Here is an 18323-nt window from a genome sequence, read left to right on the forward strand (position 1 = left end):
TTTCAATTGTGATCATGTGCGTACCAATGGAACCCGAGCACGGGTGTGAAAATGTGTCCATTCATAACACATAACAATGCAAAGATTTAAGAGTTTTACACAACCAACAGTGCACACAAAATTTAATGATAAATAACTGAATACGAAAGGAAAGGTTCATTTCCAATACAAATCGTTCTCTCCAAACAAATAACAAGCTCAAATAATAGCTAACTTGGCATTATACCCCCCGGGTATGCACATATTTTTAATTCCCGAAAACATTGGGAGGCAAAATATCATATATTGAGTGAAAATGATACAAGAATCAGAGTATCATCAAATAAAGATTGGAAGGCACCCACAGAAGCACAAAACAAAAAAAAGTAGACAAGACCAATCCAGGAATCAGAATCCTAGCTAGAAGGCAACACACAAGACTACAATGCAAAATGACAAATACCAGAAGGAAGAACTGTTATGTTTCAACGTAAAAGGAAAAAGGAATAACTATTTAAAAAGGAAAGAAGCAGCCTAAATTTATGGCCTCATAATAGATGTATGCATTTAGGCATTATTGAGAGCAAGTCAATAGGTGTGATTTATATGTAAATGTAAAATGTATGCATAACATGACAGGAAAAAGCTACAATTGACACCAATCTGCTAGCTTCATCTAAAAATTCAGGAACTCATCCTTCCCTAGTTTACTGCACGCAACAAATTTTCACTGAAAATAGACTTTAAGGCACACAATAAAAATTATAAACAGGTACGTAACAGGCGAAAAATATAGACGATTGTAAACATAATGGTGTTCATCACCCATCCTCCCCCCTCCCGACCCAGAGAGAAATTAATTTTAAGTATATACAATCCAATTCTATTAAATAGATATCATTTTAGTTTAGGGTTAATTATACACGAGATACTTTTCCCACTTTCTGAATAATCCTGTTTCATGTAATTTTAAAGATGTTACTGCAAATGCCTAATGGTACTATAGCATGTTAGTAGGTAACAGGATAGCAGATAGATGCTGTTCAGAATTTTTTTTATAGTTTATAGTTTATATAATTTGTATAAATTCAGAAAAAAAATACTCAAAAATCATGTCATTACCAATGGCAGTGACTTGAGGCAGAGAGGGCAGAGCAGAACAGCAATGCTCGCCAGAGAGAAGAGTCACCCACCACCAGAGACAACAGAAGTACTTGACTGTGACCCCAGATGCATTCATCAGAATAAGAGTCACTAGAGAACACAGGCAAAGCAACATCAATAGACGAAAGGCCGAGCTAGTTTTGATATGAAACAAGATTGAGACACCAAAAAAATGACAAGCTTGACATATTATCATATTGTATAATAGCAGATTGCGGGACAGGTACCCTCCAAAACCGCTAGTGCAGGTTTAGCTAGTGGTTGCAGGATGCCCACTATTTCACAAGTACATTTATATTGCATTATGTATATAATATACATGCTCAAAATAAAGAAAAAACACCTAAACTGAGAATTATAATATAATAATTCTCATGACCAAGATGTCTGAATTGGCAAAAGCTGCAAAACACATCACCATATCACAAATAGGAAACGGAAAGAGATTGACTGAACAGGTTGAGTGCCAGAGGGCGGTTGGCCAAAGGAAACCATTGCAGTTTAACAGTAAAGAAAGAAGAATGGTGCAGTTTTTATCGCAAGTTACAGGCTAGGTTGGTAGCACTGCCAAGAGTCATCGAAAACCTTATCAGAATCGCTACCAGAAAAAGTTGAGAGGCAGAACGTGGGAGGGAAGGACTGATTTGCAAAAGAGGGGGGGTGAAAACGAGGGTTAAAACATTAAAACCCAGAAGCCTTGGGTTAATCCTATATCTATCTGCCCAATATCACGTCACAGACCTCTGAAAACAGCTCAATCAGCCACTACTTTTGGCCATGCTGAGGGATGCACCAGCATGATAGTGGCACAAACTTGCATTACTGACTAAACACATTTTTTGGACGATGAAATAAATCCCTAAAAATAAACCCCAAAAAGGTCCAAACATCTGTTCAAAGGGCTTTTATGGAATTATGCCAGTGTCAGTATTCTGTCCATAACTGCCGCTATTTCATCTGTTCTATTCTATTTGCAAGTGCAGCTACATAACTGCTAGGCTATGGTGGACCTGGCAGAAATCAGGTGCCACTAAACCATTCAGTGTGCATCTTATCTTAAAACCCATGATGTAGGGAGACTGATTATGGCACGCACAATTAAGTTAACGTTTACAAAAAAATGGTTTTCTCCCAGACAAAAAAAAACAACAGAAGCAAGATAGAGGTGTCTAAATGATGTTGAAACCCTGAACCTGAAGGCTGTTAAATCTAATGAGCCTTCACATTAAAGACAAAGACTGAGACAACTGAAACAGAACCACGCTCACCATATCTACAAAAAAAAAATCTCCATATCTACAATATAAAACTCGCCAAATAAAGAAGTAAATGCCTCCCAAAAATTAACAGTAACCAATTACTTGAAATCAATGTCAAAAAATAATCTAAAATCAGTTTCAAAATCAAGAAGCATAAAATGCCATAGTGCACCAAAACAAATAAAAAGGATCTCACTAAATAATTAAACAGTGATTAGGTAGAGGTAACAAATTCCATATCTAAATATCATCAAGAAAATCACTTGGAAGTGTGGACAGAATAAAAACTCAGAAAGGAAACATTCCAAATTTAGAGCGTGTATGCCTACACCAAACAAGAATAATGATTATTCTAATAATACTTTATTTCTTTTTCTAATAACAATTTGGTGTAAGATCCAGAGACTACTGTCTATGGGTAAAAAAGTAATCTTATGTCAAAGGTGACAAACACAGGAAGGCAAACACACACAAACATAAAGGCAACCATGAAAGAAATTTATGTGTTTTGAATGGAGAGATAAATTACAAGAACAAATCCACAAGATATGGGCACATAATGTAGGATTAGAAGCATTTCAAATGAGGAATGAGCGCATACCTTGCTGGCCGCGTGGAAGAAAAACTCAGGAATCAAAATTAGAGCTAGTGAATAATGATAAAGCCATAAAACAAGGACCAGCAACTTCCTCGCCATAAATACTATTCGAACTATAACATACTTCAGATGATCTTCCTGTAACTGACAGTATTTGGAAAGCAGTCCAAATCAATATATCTAAAACTGTATGCTATCAGAACGAGCTATAATATCCAGCATAATAGACATTCACCTATTGCAAAACCTTAGCAAATACAGTGAAAAGACATCCCAAAGAAATCAATCTAACATACTTGTATAAAGGATTTAATAAGATATATTAAAAACATAACAAAATGAGAAACTCATCAAATGAGAGAAAGGTCGTAATATTAGTGCTATACTTCCACAATCATAAAACCATCAGCTTCCAGTTTGGGAGTTTGATAGATGAATACAAACCAAAGAGAAAAATAGTTCTGCCTTGTTCAATAGGAATATAGTTTACAAAATGCCCCAGAGTGTACATCATTTCCCCCTGGAATTAAGAAAATAAAATTGTAAGAGAATAATTTAAATATAATAATGAGAAAGATCAGAGTACAATTTTGATTTAACTTAAGTGTTAATCATGAGAAATATAAAAGTGCGGTTTGTTTCCACTTACGTGCTCATCATTAAAGTTATGTTGTCTCCTTTAAGAAGGATCCTCCCTAAGCAAAAAATAAAATCCTTTAGAAAATGCAAATACAAAATAGAAGAAAATTTGAGAAACTGTAGCATACCTAATGTCTTTCTGCTCTTCTTCTTGACGTTCACTTCCTCAGCATCGTCAAGAACCAAATTCATGTATTCATCAAAACCCTGTTTGAAAACAATAAAATCATATTATTCTTAAACTAACAAGTCAGAAGATCAATTTTTTTAACAAGGGTATGTTGTATACAACTACCACCATTCATTCCCATATTCCAATGCCCAAAGAACTCAAAAGGTTCACAACAATTCCTAAGGTAAACAAATTTCAAACACAGTGTTTAAGTTATTATGAGCTCATATCACAGAATGCACGTAGAGAATCCACACTTTTTACAATATGAAATATATACTGTTAGGTAATTTGAAGTGTATCACAATGTTTAAGATATGAGCTCATATCACAGAATGCACATAGAAAATCCACACTTTTTAGTATGAAATATATACTGTTATGTAATTTGAAGTGTGTAAAGGAACAACAGAACACCCCCATAAAACAAAATTCTGTAAAGGTTCAATACACAGATTCACAGCGCACACATATTCACAAAAATCTTAAAAAAGTCGCAGTCCGGCTTTGCATCTCCTCGACGAACATCGTAATGTCCACAGAACAGAATTATGAAGAGAACCATGAAACAAACAAGCATAAAAAAATAAGACTCACAATGATTCGTCCTTCAATCCTCAAATCCTTTTGCTCAAAAAGCCAAATTTGAATGCGTGCTTTCTGCATATATTGCAATTAGACAAATAGAACCAAGTTACATAGGAATTAGGGGAAACCAAGAAGAAAATATCAACCAAGGTGAGAGTGCGAGAAAACTTACACTCTGAAGAAACCTGAAAATCAAGTTCTGACAAAATCAAAGAAACCGAATGAGGTTAGGTTACAGTTGAAGTTACACAGCAAAATAAAATCGAAAGTAAAATAGTTTATGAGAATCTTACAATGGGCTGAGTCATAACCCTCTGAACTTTGGTGCTAGCCATGGCTACAAAATTTATGAAGGATTGTAGTAGAAAGATGGCAGGAGAAGTGAGAGAGAGACCCTTTTAAACCCTAAAATCTGAACTATAGTAATTTTCTCTGTGAGAGTGAGGGTTTTAAAGGGGGAACAAAATAAAGTCAAAGTCATCATGCTCCTCTCCTCTTTTTCCTTCAATTTTATACTTTAAAATTGTTGAGCAACTATATTTTTAAAATAATAAGCTATAAAAAATTTACCATATATTATAAATTTAAATATGTTTTTAGTTTCTAAAGTTATTATTTAGAATTTCTTGAAAATTTTATTTATTTTCACTTAATCTAAATTTTAAATATAATACATATATATATATATTGCATTTTGGTTTAATAAAACCTAAAATTGCATTATTTTTATTAAATATAAGTAATAAATTCAAATGTCTTTTTAATCTCTAAACTAAATAATTTTTATTTTTATTTTTCTTATAAAATTTAGTTATTTTTACTTCATAAAAAATGTAAAATATATTTTTTGGTTTTATTAAATGAAAATATGTATGATAAAACATATTATTATATATTTCATAAATAAAATTTCCTATATAAATAAATCAGAACTGTTATGTTTAACGAATTTTTTATGAGATTTTTTATAACCTTTTTAGATATTTTTAATCTTTATATCTATCATTTTCAACATTTATAATAAATTTTAATATTTTTAAACAAACTTATCAATGACTGAAAATAACAGTCTACCATAATATAAAATTGAAATGTAATTTATGTATTAAAAATATATTTTTATTATGAATTATAATTATAAAATTATATAACTGTTTATATTTGTTTGTAAAAGTATAACTTATACAAAATGTATATTCTCTGTGAAATGCATATATTAAAATATTAATATCATATTATATATTTATATTTTTAGCATCTAAACATACGATATTATTTTATTTCAATGCTCTTCAAATTTGAACTTTTACAAATTGACCACAGTTGGTTAAATTCACATTAATTGACATTATTTTTATAATATTTTTTATTGGAGTTTACTTTTCTCTACTTTTTGGTATTGTAGATTGGAGTTTAGTTTTGTCTGCTTTTTCATTTATTAATATTTATTAAAAGTGCTTTTAATAATACTAATAAAATTCAAATCAAAGTATTTTGAAAAAATAGTGACGATTAAAAAATAATTATTAGAGACATAAATAAAAAAAATAACCACAACAGACCTTAATAAAAAAATAAAAAATAATAATTTACATGTACCAATCGCACTCACATTGATCAAGAAAACCTTAAATAATATCAAACAAAATATAACAGTGGTCTACAAGAGAAAAATAGTTCCAATAATTTAAATAAAATGATAATTTCTATTAACATTATAGTCAATATTAATAAAAAAAAATCAGTTATCCCTCCAATATATCAATTTCAGTCAAAGATCTCGGTCAAAAAAAAATGATTTGAAGAGATCAATAAAGAGAAAACGCATAATTTTGATAATATAAAAAATTTAAATTTCTACTTTGTTTTTAGATTGAATTTGAAATTATTTAAATTTAAATAATTTAACTATTCTAATAAAAAATTATTTTTTAATTTTGTTCAAAATATTTTATGAAAACAACATATTTTATAATAAAACATTTTAAATTATTTATAAAAATAATTACTCTCTTAACAGTCTCTTTAACATTATTGATCTAAACATAATCGATAATCTTCTTCTATCTTTTAAATAAATTATTGCAAGGTATCTATAATTACAAAACAGTGTTAATCTTGTTGATATTACATGTCTAAGAAAATGGAAAAGTTGCTAAATCAATATTAAGTTATTCATTGTTATAATGTGTTGCAGTGTCCTTGCCACCAATACAACCAGTGAAGAGCTCCTCTCAATGGCAAGGAAGGATGACCAGAAAAAATAGAACAAAAATGGGCGAAGATAAAAGTAAAATAAAAATAACATTTTTTAATTAGTATTGTGAAACTCTGTTTAGGGTTGAAAATATATTTGGATTAATGGATAGAGAATAGAGAATGTTTTACCTACTTAAATATGAATATATATGAGAAGATACTAATAATAAATATATATGAGATATAAATTTTGAAACAACAAATATTTCTGAAAGCAAAAATAATAAAATTAAAAAATACAAATATATAAGTTGATTATTTAAAAATATGAATATAAATTTATAATAAATTAAAATATTATATTATAAATTTATAGTTATTTTAACATATATATATATATATATATAATGATAAAAGTAAAAGGTGGAGATGATGTTAGCCATTTTTTATATTTCAATTTTTATTTGTCCATTGGTGTATTTTTTTTCTTTTCTTTATAAATATTTTTCATTTTTTGTGCCGGTTTAGATTGTAATTTTATTTAATTTTTTAAGAACTTTACTTCAAATTGTATGCTGTACACAATTCCTCTTGTAATAGTTTTCATCCATGGCCCAATCTTATCTTGACGTTAGTAAAAAGGAAAATTTCTTTCTGCACTCAATATTTTTAAATTTATGTGAAATAATAAAAATGTTCTTTTTAGTTTTTAAATATAAGAGGGGAGTGCTAATCAAAATATATTATAGATTTGGTATTCTAGAATACATTTTAAGATTTTGATTTCTGAAACACTTTTCTAATTTTGAAATTTATTTTCTAAAATTTCTGGAATTCCTTTTCCAAAACTTTTGGATTTTTTTTTCCTAAATGTATTTTTTTATTTCAAAAAGAGATTTTGAATTTTTAATTCTATTCAAGAATTTCATTTTCAGAACACAAAAAATCTACTCCAAATTTTCTATTTTTGGTATGTATTTTTTTATTTTGGATTTTCAATTCTAAAATAAAAGACATTTTTGAAAATTCAAAAGTTAGTTGAATGCAGGTAGGGGTGCAGACAGTCTGGGCTAGTAAAACAATGGTTAAAGAAACATTGAATGGTCCAATTTTGGAACAAGAAAAACGAAAATAAAAAAACTACAAGTTTTGACCCAATCAAAATAAATTTTAACATAAACTTATATATATATATATATATTCATATTTTCTAAATATTAAATTGTGTATCTATATTTTTATTCTTATCATTATATTTTTATTTATTAAAATAAATTATAAATTTATACGGTAATATTTTAATTTATTATAAATTATATTTTAAATTTTTTTATTAACCTATATATCTACAATTTTTAAATATATACATAAACACATAAATTTATAATAAAATAAAAAAGATGATTACACATACGTTTTTGCGACTATGTTTTCGCTATTAATTATAATATGTTTATCAGTTTTAAGTGTTCAAAATGTAATTAAACAATGTTGCTTTGATAGTTCGCGGAAGCTATTACCACCACTATCAAATTGAGTATATAATTAAGGAATAAGTTAAATGCGATGAAAATAAAGAAAGAATATTATATATTTGATTTTATGCCGGTTTATTTAGAATTATGTTAAAATACCGGTCCATTTTTGACAAACGTTCTCTAACTTATAATAATAATAATAATAATAATAATAATAAATTCTCGATTCTTCTGCGTTAAGTAATAGATAAGAGGGTCTTGAAAAAATGGGATCCAAAATCTTAAATAGAGTTTAATCCCCTACCCTATCAAATTAACTACCCTATCAAATTAACTATTCTTGTACATAGGAATACTAGATTTTGCGCAAAAAATAAAAATAAAAACATTAAATTCACTTAAAAAAAAATCATGAAATAGAAACCAATTTTAAGGACAAAAAATAATTAGTGGTTATAGTGACTAAATTAGAGATCATTTAAGAGACTAAAAAAATTGTTGATTTTTAAATTAATTTCTAAATTGGTATGTAGTTAACTACCAAATTTAAAATCTAAATAATTGGTAGTTAAAATCTTGGTAGCTAATTATATACTAAATTAAAAACTATTAAACAATCATACAAACTAATTTAAAAACCAACAATTTTTTTAGTCTCTTAAATGATATCTAATTTAATTATTATAACAACTAATTATTTTTTATTTAAAAGTTAGTTTCTATGTCATAATTTTCTTAGTGATTAGACAAAAAAGAATATAATTATTCTAACTAATAATTTAATTAGAATAAAAACCACTGTAATATAATAAGACTAATCAAATTTATTTTAACAAAATCAATTATACTCAAAATTATTTTTTCTAACGACAGCTCAAACATAAGAGATTTTTTTTTCCAATTTTTTATATTTTAAAATACATACCTTGAAATAATTTTCAAAACTATCAAATGAAAAATTATTACTGAATAATATAAAATTATCTCAATAAACGGTTTAAAAAGGAGAAAATAGCAAGCATTCATTAATATATAATTAATATTATGTAGTTTGCATTTGAATTCACCAGGAATTATCCTATCAACTGCTGTAATCTTAAGGAAATATTCACATATTTAGTTCTGTGTTAAAAAAATAGTTTCAGCTAATTTTGAAGGTATATAAAAAAATCATACTAAATTTTACAATTAACCTTTTCCAGATAAAATGAATAAATATAATTGTGCGAAGTTAAAATATTGGTTGAGTGCCTGGTCAATGTAATGGCTAGAGCATTGAAGTCTTCACTGACAAAAAAACATCTATCCCATATGTTCACATATTTTGACTATGATCTTTTACATTTTGTGCTGAATATTTCATATTAGATGGTTAAATATATTTTTTATACTATATATTTTTAAATTATACACAAAATTAGTTTTTCGTTGTAGTAGATGAAAAAAAAATATTTAATCTATTATTAAAGGAAATGCTCTTATTCCTTAACAAACATTCAGTATATTAAATTTTAAAGGTACAAATACCAAAGAAAATATAAAATATTTCAAGTTATAGAAATACAACAATTGAAAACAAAAAAGAAATTATTATGTTTTTTCAGTGGCACAGACTTATTGTAAGTTGATTGACCTTTAATTTATCTGTAAACTAGTTTAAATATTTGGTGTATCCATTATTGGGAACTAAATAAGCGTTCTCTAATGGGCTAAAACTATATAAAGAGGAAGGAGTGATTAAAAGTACTAGCTAGTATTTACTATACGATGAAGGATAAGTGTTTTTTTTCTATTTTCTATTGGTTTTTAATTGTTTTGCTTGTGCTACTACAGTCACCAACTGTAAATGGATCAAATGGTAGATTGAAGAATGGAGAGATAAAGTTAAGAGTAACGGTACCCATTCATGGTTTCCCCCAATTTGTGTATGTAGTTTGGGACCCTTCTCAACAAAAGTACACCGTTTCTGGATATTGCATGGATGTTTTCTATGCCGTTGTGACCCGCTTACCCTTCAATGTTTCTCTACATATTGTACCTTCTGCTGTTGAATTAAACCAGGTTTCTAGAAGACACCATGCAATTCTAAAACAAATGTCGACAGAGGTTAGTAAATTTTATCTTATACATGTTTTTCGCATTTAAGAAAAAATAAAGCCAGAAAATTTGACACCGAACTGCTTTTTTCTTTGCTTAAAAATATGACAAAAGAGCGAAGTTGTGGTAGGAGATTTCACGATCCGGGCCAACCGTTCAAACTACGTAGATTTCACGGTGCCATATACTGCATCGGGAGTTAAAATGGTAGTACCAGTTCAACATGGGAGGGATCAAAACATGTGGACTTTTGTCAAACCCTTCAGTTGGGATCTTTGGTTGAGCATAATCATCATCTCTACCTTCATAGGGCTTGCCATACTCATCATGGAAAGAAATGTAAGCGCGCTGCCTAATCAAGAGGGTTCTCCAAATCAGAAAAAGCTTTGCCCTGCAACCATCTTATGGTTTCCAATCTCACAAGCCATTCTTCCTGAAAGTAATTACACATGCTGTTGATTCATGTTTTAACTTTATATAGTTTTTATATATGTGATTAATTAGCATTGTTGGTTTCAAAATTTTGAATTTTCAGGACAAGTTGTGGTAAAAAGCTGCTCAAGATTTGTGCTGATGGTTTGGCTTCTATTGGCGTTGGTCCTCATGCAAAGTTACACTGCCAACTTGACTTCTATATTGACCTTGGATCAACTGCGACCCAGTTTTCAGAACGTTAATGATCTAAGGAGAGGGGGTTATTACGTTGGATACCAGTCTGGGTCTTATGTTTACGATGTTCTGATTGACCAATTTAAGTTTGACCCGTCCAAACTAAGGCCATATAGCAACATTACTGAGTACTATGATTCTCTAAAGCTTGGAAGCAAAAATGGGGGTGTTGCAGCTATATTCGATGAAGTGCCCTACCTTAAACTCTACCTTAAAGAATACGGATCCAATTATATTTTGGCTGGCCCCGAATATAGAAATGCTGGGTTTGGTTTTGTAAGTCTCTCTTCTCTAACTCTCATTCTTGTACAAGCTTGTGTTTCGGTTCTTTTTCTTAATTTTGTTTTATTTGTTGTTGTAAAACTAAGACTAAACAATACATGTACAAGGCTTTACAGTTTTAGCATATATTTTGCTTGTTCTATTTACGAGCTACTCTACACATACATATAATGCATAAGTCATAACTAATTCGTCTATGAAAATCTGACTCTGTGTTTCTTGGGTGAAGTAATTTAGTTAAACTTGAAGTTAGTCAAATGTGAATTATATATACATATATCATATAATGAGTGCATTTATTGTATATAAATTATGTTATTTCCAGGCATTCCCTTTAAACTCCAATCTCACGGCTTACTTTTCGAGAGGCATCCTGAATGTGATTGAAAGTGGATTAATGAATGAGATCGAGGAAAAATATTTTGGAAAGAATGAGATTGGAGGAGAAGACTCGTCTGCGGAAATATCTTCTGCTCTTCTCAGTCTCAGCTTTCATAGCTTCGCGGGGCTTTTCATTATTGCTGGGATTTCTACTTTGTTAGCGTTGTTGATTTCAGAAAGATTTATTTGGCAAACACTCATTTTGACGGCTTTAGCATTCACTCAGAGGTATGTCCCCCATTTTTCCAATCCAGTTCAAGATTCAACTCACGGAACAGTGGCTTAAGACTTCGTCAGAGATTGGAACAGTGGCTTAAGACTTTGTCAAAGATAAGATAATATACATTAGAACAAGTAAAAACTAATTTTAGAAAAAAAAAAATTAGTTATTATATTGATTATATTAGAGATAGTGTAGAGAATAAATAAATTTTGATTTGTAAATTAGTTTATATTATTGTTAGATGGTTTCTAAATTGGTATCTAACTAGTTATCAAGGATTTCTATACCAAATTTAAAATTTAAATAATTGGTAGTTAAAACATTGGTAGTTAATTAGATAACAATTTAGAAACTGTTTAACAATAATATAAATTAATTTAGAAACCAACAATTTTTTGAAGTCTCTCTATTTCATGATTTTTTTCATGCAATGATATAACTTGAGGGCTTCTTTCGAAATCAAATCAATGAGATAACATCGTTATGATCAATCATTGTATTTGAGATATTGTCCGCTTTGGATATTGGTGCTCCGTCACAATTTTGTCCTAAAAAAGCGCTTCGATGGATTAGAGAATGAAATAATATATAAACTTCTTTTGGTCTTGATCCTCTGATTTGTATGAATATGATTTAGTATTGTTTTTGTATGGTGAATTTATCCTAGATGTTTAGCTGGATGTTGGCTTAGATCTCTGATTTATGTTGAGGGTACAAGTATAGTTTTATATAAGGGTTTGACCACCCCTAAAGTGGTTCCTATTTATTTAATCTTTATTATTGATAATAAAAAAAACTAACAAATAATTTGTAAAAAAAAGATAAAACTTAATGTGTGACCGTCTTCTCTATATAAGTATAACATTTTTATTATTGTATTTAACTTAAAAGTAAAATAGATACCTAAAAAATGCTTATGAAAGGGGATATACTATTATAAACCTTCATTTAAGTCTAATATAATTTTTCTAATCTTTATGGATTTGAACCACGCAATTACAAGAAAATGATTGATTAGAAATCAATTTTAGAGACTAAAAATAATTAGTTACTGTAGTTATCAAATTAGAGACCATTTTGAAGACTACAAAATTTTTTGGTTTCTAAATTATTTTCTATTATTGTTAGATGGTTTCTAAATTGATATCTAATTAGCTACCAAATTTAGAATTTAAATAATTGGTAGTTAAAACCTTGATAGCTAATTAAATACCAATTTATAAATCATTTAACATTTTTAGTCTCCAGAATAGTCTCTAATTTGATTACTATACCAACTAATTATTTTTTGTCTTTAAAATTAGCTTCTATTTAATGATTTTCTTATATTAACACTTCTATATTTTTGGTTTTATTTCAAATATTTTTATAAAATTATATTTTTCATTTTCTTCTAAACCATGTAATTTTTAATAATAATAATTTTGGTGTGATAATATTCTTATATTATACCGATACATTAAACATTGAGGAATTAAACCAAAATAAGTATAAAAAATATAAGATAAATTACTTATAGTTTATAAAAGAAGTCAGTGATTTTTTTTTTAAAAGATAGCATACATTCTTTCATCAATCAACTCAATAATATCAAACTCATAAAATATGTTATTAACCTTAATATTACTATATATCCAACTGAAATTAAAAATATTGATATTAGATCCACTCAATAGTGAGTAGAAAGTATTCTATATTAGGATATACTAAAGGATTACACTAGATAAAACCTTTGATATAATTGTCATAAATACAAGAATAACAAGTCCAAACAGAACACAACTAACACAAGTAGTGATGATAGCGACAATTTTATTACTTTTGATTTGTTAGTTTAGCCTTAAAAAAGTTCTTATTATTTAAACATATTTTTCTGTGATGTCGTTATACGTGGGAGAAATACCCCCACTAATCTATGCCATACGCAAAACTCAAAATCGCCATCATAATAATAAAATTATAATGTTTGATAAGATACTCAATTAAAACAGGGTTTAAGATTATTTTATATTTCAAAACAATAAAATTGACTTTCAACAACCAGAGAAAGCATATATAGTCCAATCAAGATATATATAAACAAATATTGTAAAATACCGGTCCATTTTTGACAAACGTTCTCTAACATGTAATAATAATAATAATAATAATAATAATAATAATAATAATAATAATAATAATAATAATAATAATAAATTATCGATGCTTCTCCGGCAAGTAATAGATAAGAGGTCCTGAAAAATCGGGTACAAATCATGAATAGAGTTTAATCCCCTACCCTATCAAATTAATTATTCTTGTACATAAGAATACTAGATTCAACACTAAAAAATTGAAAAAATAAATAAGATGGCACTGAATTAGACAAAATAGATTATAATTGTTTTAACTAATAATTTAATTAGAATAAAAATCACTTTAATATAATAAGACTAATCAAATTTATTTTAACAAAATCAATTATAATAAAAAAAAATTCTAACGACAGTTCAAACATAAGAGAATTTTTTTTCCAATTTTTTATATTTTAAAATACATACCTTGAAATAATTTTCAAAACTATCAAATGAACAATTATTACTGAATAATATAAAATTATTTCAATAAACGGTTTAAAAAAGAGAAAATAGCAAGCATTCATTAATTTATAATATTATGTAGTTTGCATTTGAATTCACCTGGAATTATCCTATCAACTGCTGTAATCTTAAGGAAATATTCACATATTTAATTCTGTGTTAAAAAAGTAATTTTAGCTCATTTTTAAGGTATATAAATCATACTAAATTTTGCAATTAACCTTTTCCAGATAAAAAAAAAAATAAAAAAAAATAAAAAAAATAATATATATATATATATATATATATATATATATATATATAATTGTGCGAAGTTAAAATATTGGATGAGTGCCTGGTCAATGTATGGCTAGAGAGCATTGAAGTCTTCACTGACAAAACAACATACAAATTGCCAATTCGTTCTTTCCGCGAAATTGCCGATGTACTATCTCTTCCCGCTACTGTAGCCTAATAGTGTGTATGTATTTTCAATATTTATTTTCAATATTTAGACTTTACACACTTTGTGCCGAATCTTTCATTTCAAACGATTACTTGTATTAAAAATTCTAAAAATGTAATTAATTTAAAAATATTTTTTCCGTAGCTCCAACTTATTGTAAATTGGTTGACATTTAATTTATTTGGAATAGTTTTTAGATGTAATTAATATTTTTTTTTTTTTGCGTTCAATTATTAGTAATTAGAAATAAGGGAAAGCCGCATTTTCCAATTTGAAACTCTATATAAAGAGGAAGATGATTAAAACTAGTAGCTAGTATTAACTACACGATGTATAAGTGCTGCTTATCATCATCCCTTTTCTCTGGGTTTTTGATTTTTTTGTTTGTGGTTCAACAAGCACCAACGGGTGCGTCAAATGAAACATCAAACTATGAAGAGATGAAGTTGAGAGTAGGGGTGCCCATGAAAAATGGTTTCCGACAATTTGTGGATGTAGTTAAGGACACTACTCGTAAAGAAAAATACAACATAACTGGATATTGCATGGATGTTTTCAATGCCGTCTTAACCCGTTTGCCCTTCAATGTTTCTCTAAACATTGAACCTTATCCTGTTGACACAAGTGAGGGTTCTGGGTACGATGATCTTCTAAAACAAATCCCGTCAAAGGTTAGTAAATTTTAGTTTTGTTGTACATGTTTTCTTTTGTTTAAGAAAATGTATATATATCCAGAAAACCTGACGATGACTCTGCTTTTATCTTTGGCTAAAACCACGACGAAATAGTATGATGTGGTTGTAGGGGATATAACAATCCTAGCCGACCGTTCAAACCACGTAGATTTCACGGTGCCATATACTGCATCGGGAGTTAAAATGGTAGTACCAGTTCAACATGGGAGGGATCAAAACATGTGGACTTTTGTCAAACCCTTCAGTTGGGATCTTTGGTTGAGCATAATCATCATCTCTACCTTCATAGGGCTTGCCATACTCATCATGGAAAGAAATGTAAGCGCGCTGCCTAATCAAGAGGGTTCTCCAAATCAGAAAAAGCTTTGCCCTGCAACCATCTTATGGTTTCCAATCTCACAAGCCATTCTTCCTGAAAGTAATTACACATGCTGTTGATTCATGTTTTAACTTCATATAATTTTTACATATGTGATTAATTAGCATATTGTTGGTTTCAAAATTTTGAATTTTCAGGACAAGTTGTGGTAAAAGGCTGCTCAAGATTTGTGCTGATGGTTTGGCTTCTATTGGCGTTCGTCCTCATGCAAAGCTACACTGCTAACTTGACTTCTATATTGACCTTGGATCAACTGCAACCCAGCTTTCTCAACGCAAATGACTTAAGAAAAGGGGGTTATTTCGTTGGATACCAAACGGGGTCTTTCGTTCAGGATGTGTTGGTTAAGCAATTTAAGTTTGACCCATCAAAACTGAAGCCATATAACAGCAGTTCCGAGTATCATGAAGCTCTAAAGCTTGGAAGCGAAAATGGGGGTGTTGCAGCTATATTCGATGAAGTGCCCTACCTTAAACTCTACATTCAAGAATACGGATCCAATTACATTATGGCTGGCCCCAAATATAGAAATGCTGGGTTTGGTTTTGTAAGTCTCTCCTCTCCAATTCTCATTCTTGAACAAGCTTGAGTTTGGGTTCATTTTCTTTTCTTTTGGAGTGATATATTTTGCTTTATTCTATCTATTTGACTTTTCTTCATAACTATTTGGTATGCAAAATCTACTGTGTATGAATGAAGCAGTATAGTTAAACTTCAATAGGAAGTTAATTGAATGTGAACCATGTATATATAGTATTATAATAGTTGTGTTAATTTACATTATTTGCAGGCACTCACTTTAAACTCGAATCTCACGGCTTGCTTTTCGAGAGCCATCTTGGATGTGACTGAAAGTGATTTAATGAATGAAATTGAGGAAAAATATTTTGGGAAGAATGATATTGGACAAGACTCGTCTGGGGAAGTATCTTCTGCTCCTCTCAGTCTCAGCTTTCATAGCTTTGCGGGGCTCTTTATGATTACTGGTATTTCAACTTTGTTTGCGCTATTGATCTCAGAAAGTGTTATATGGCAAAAGCCCATTTTGATGGCTAAAGCATTGAGTCAAAGGTACTTGTCCTTCAAGCCATCTTCCACGGAAATACGCGTTCATCCAACTCATGATTCAACTATCGGTATAGAGATCGTTTAGAAGACCTTCTCAACAAAGATACATTCTTGCACATGCAAATTCAATTTTTGTGTATATATATAAATATGTGTTACAGGCAAACAACTTGAGTCATGAGAGTATTCTTCTTTGTATGTATGTGTGTAATGACAAAAATAGAAGGAACAACCTTAATTGGGTTTTTTTTTTCTAGCCTTAGTTTAAGACTAGCACTCATAATCATCTTAGAATACTTACCTTTTGAACCCTTTTGTAACTTCAATTGGATCTGACATAGTTTAATTAAATGTACATCTATTCAGCACATTATGATTTCTTAGGTTCGTATAATTTTGTGAGTAATTAAAAAATAACATGTGCTGAATTTTCTTGGTCTCCATTAATTGAATAAATAATATGAAAATAGTTACATGCAAATTAACTTTAAAGCTGACTAAAATAGTATCCAACTGGTACTCATATTATTTATATTAAAATGGTTGCGCAAGCTCATGTACAAAAAAAAAACAAGGGTTGGAAGGAACTACTCAAGTGGCACAATCTTTTAGATATTTGGGGACCACACTTATCTTTCACTTTTTTCTAAGACAATTTTATTTGAATTATATAAGATAGTATTTCCTAAAACATTCCATTAGACTCTAATGTAAAATTATTAATCAAGCCAAATCAATGTGTCCTGAGTTGATTACGCCCTTCATTCTTTTACTTTTTTTTCTTTCGCTTGCGGTTTGACTTTTTCTTGTAGAAGTCAATTGACTGGCCATATACATGCAAACTTCTATTATATTCTTTCGTATGCTTTATATCTAGTGTTTTTTTAAGGAAAATAAGTACTACATTTAAAATCGTGCATGTAAGGATGGAGTAATTTGGTTTCAACACTACAAGTGATTTTAAGGAGAGATAAAATTTGAATATTTTGTTAGTTAAAGTTAAAAAAACTTATAAATAGAAAAATCTCTCGTACCCTTATACACTTTTTCAATGTTAGGCTTTTTCTCTATATGACAGCAATTTATTATTTCAATATAATATATAATATAATAATATATAATATATATAATATATACAGGTTATCTTTTTATCTTCTATTCATGATTGAGTATTTTTTTTCCTTTCTAAATAATCAATTTTTTTTTTATTATTTAGTATTATTATTCATTATTAATTATTAATTATTTATTTCTCTCTTTATTATTGAATATATTGTTTCAACTGAAACGTTATGTTGTTTGAGACAATGGATATCAAAGGGTCACAACTGATATTTGGCTATAAATACGTAAGACACTTGGCTTTTGTTCACTCAGAATCCTACTCTTTTGTTCTTTCTATGTTCTTATCTTACTATTCCCTACTTCC

At 28.9% G+C, this 18323-nt stretch overlaps 3 protein-coding genes across 4 annotated transcripts; 2 read left to right on the forward strand and 1 right to left on the reverse strand.

Moving 5' to 3' along the window:
* Positions 1 to 3355: 3355 nt before the first annotated feature.
* On the reverse strand, positions 3356 to 4883 carry LOC137807372 (uncharacterized). 2 transcript variants are annotated; one of them, XM_068607987.1, is made up of 6 exons: positions 4693 to 4883; positions 4572 to 4598; positions 4409 to 4471; positions 3768 to 3846; positions 3650 to 3695; positions 3356 to 3520 (listed from the first exon to the last, which is right to left on the reverse strand). In XM_068607987.1, the coding sequence occupies exons 1-6, from the start codon at positions 4732 to 4734 to the stop codon at positions 3511 to 3513; spliced, it is 267 nt and encodes an 88-aa protein (XP_068464088.1). In that variant the 5' UTR covers positions 4735 to 4883; the 3' UTR covers positions 3356 to 3510. The 2 variants fall into 2 exon arrangements, with proteins under 2 accessions (XP_068464088.1, XP_090156936.1); XM_090300810.1 differs by lacking the exon at positions 3356 to 3520 and having other exon boundaries at positions 3646 to 3695; positions 4693 to 4850.
* A 4937-nt stretch (positions 4884 to 9820) lies between these two features.
* On the forward strand, positions 9821 to 11987 carry LOC137805901 (glutamate receptor 2.8). Its single transcript, XM_068605784.2, has 4 exons — positions 9821 to 10182; positions 10288 to 10612; positions 10709 to 11118; positions 11450 to 11987. Exons 1-4 carry the CDS (start codon positions 9844 to 9846, stop codon positions 11789 to 11791), a joined length of 1416 nt encoding a protein of 471 aa, XP_068461885.2. The 5' UTR covers positions 9821 to 9843; the 3' UTR covers positions 11792 to 11987.
* A 3081-nt stretch (positions 11988 to 15068) lies between these two features.
* LOC137807373 (glutamate receptor 2.8) lies at positions 15069 to 17262 on the forward strand. The gene is made up of 4 exons (XM_068607988.2): positions 15069 to 15423; positions 15541 to 15865; positions 15964 to 16373; positions 16617 to 17262. Exons 1-4 carry the CDS (start codon positions 15082 to 15084, stop codon positions 16977 to 16979), a joined length of 1440 nt encoding a protein of 479 aa, XP_068464089.1. The 5' UTR covers positions 15069 to 15081; the 3' UTR covers positions 16980 to 17262.
* Positions 17263 to 18323: the final 1061 nt, after the last annotated feature.

Source organism: Phaseolus vulgaris, chromosome 3 (genome assembly GCF_051622355.1).
Source record: "Phaseolus vulgaris cultivar YP4 chromosome 3, ASM5162235v1, whole genome shotgun sequence".
NCBI lineage: Eukaryota > Viridiplantae > Streptophyta > Magnoliopsida > Fabales > Fabaceae > Phaseolus > Phaseolus vulgaris.

Excerpts from the sequence above, each read along its gene's own strand:
- LOC137805901 (XM_068605784.2), top strand. The coding sequence starts at position 9,844 with ATGAAGGATAAGTGTTTTTTTTCTATTTTCTATTGGTTTTTAATTGTT. Across the intron at positions 10,613-10,708 it reads ACAAGCCATTCTTCCTGAAA|GACAAGTTGTGGTAAAAAGC; the intron begins GTAATTACACAT and ends TTGAATTTTCAG. Across the intron at positions 11,119-11,449 it reads GAAATGCTGGGTTTGGTTTT|GCATTCCCTTTAAACTCCAA; the intron begins GTAAGTCTCTCT and ends TGTTATTTCCAG.
- LOC137807372 (XM_068607987.1), bottom strand. The coding sequence starts at position 4,734 with ATGGCTAGCACCAAAGTTCAGAGGGTTATGACTCAGCCCATT. Across the intron at positions 4,599-4,692 it reads GGGTTATGACTCAGCCCATT|AACTTGATTTTCAGGTTTCT; the intron begins GTAAGATTCTCA and ends TGATTTTGTCAG. Across the intron at positions 4,472-4,571 it reads TTTTCAGGTTTCTTCAGAGT|AAAGCACGCATTCAAATTTG; the intron begins GTAAGTTTTCTC and ends CAATATATGCAG.
- LOC137807373 (XM_068607988.2), top strand. The coding sequence starts at position 15,082 with ATGTATAAGTGCTGCTTATCATCATCCCTTTTCTCTGGGTTTTTGATT. Across the intron at positions 15,424-15,540 it reads TAAAACAAATCCCGTCAAAG|TATGATGTGGTTGTAGGGGA; the intron begins GTTAGTAAATTT and ends ACGACGAAATAG. Across the intron at positions 16,374-16,616 it reads GAAATGCTGGGTTTGGTTTT|GCACTCACTTTAAACTCGAA; the intron begins GTAAGTCTCTCC and ends CATTATTTGCAG.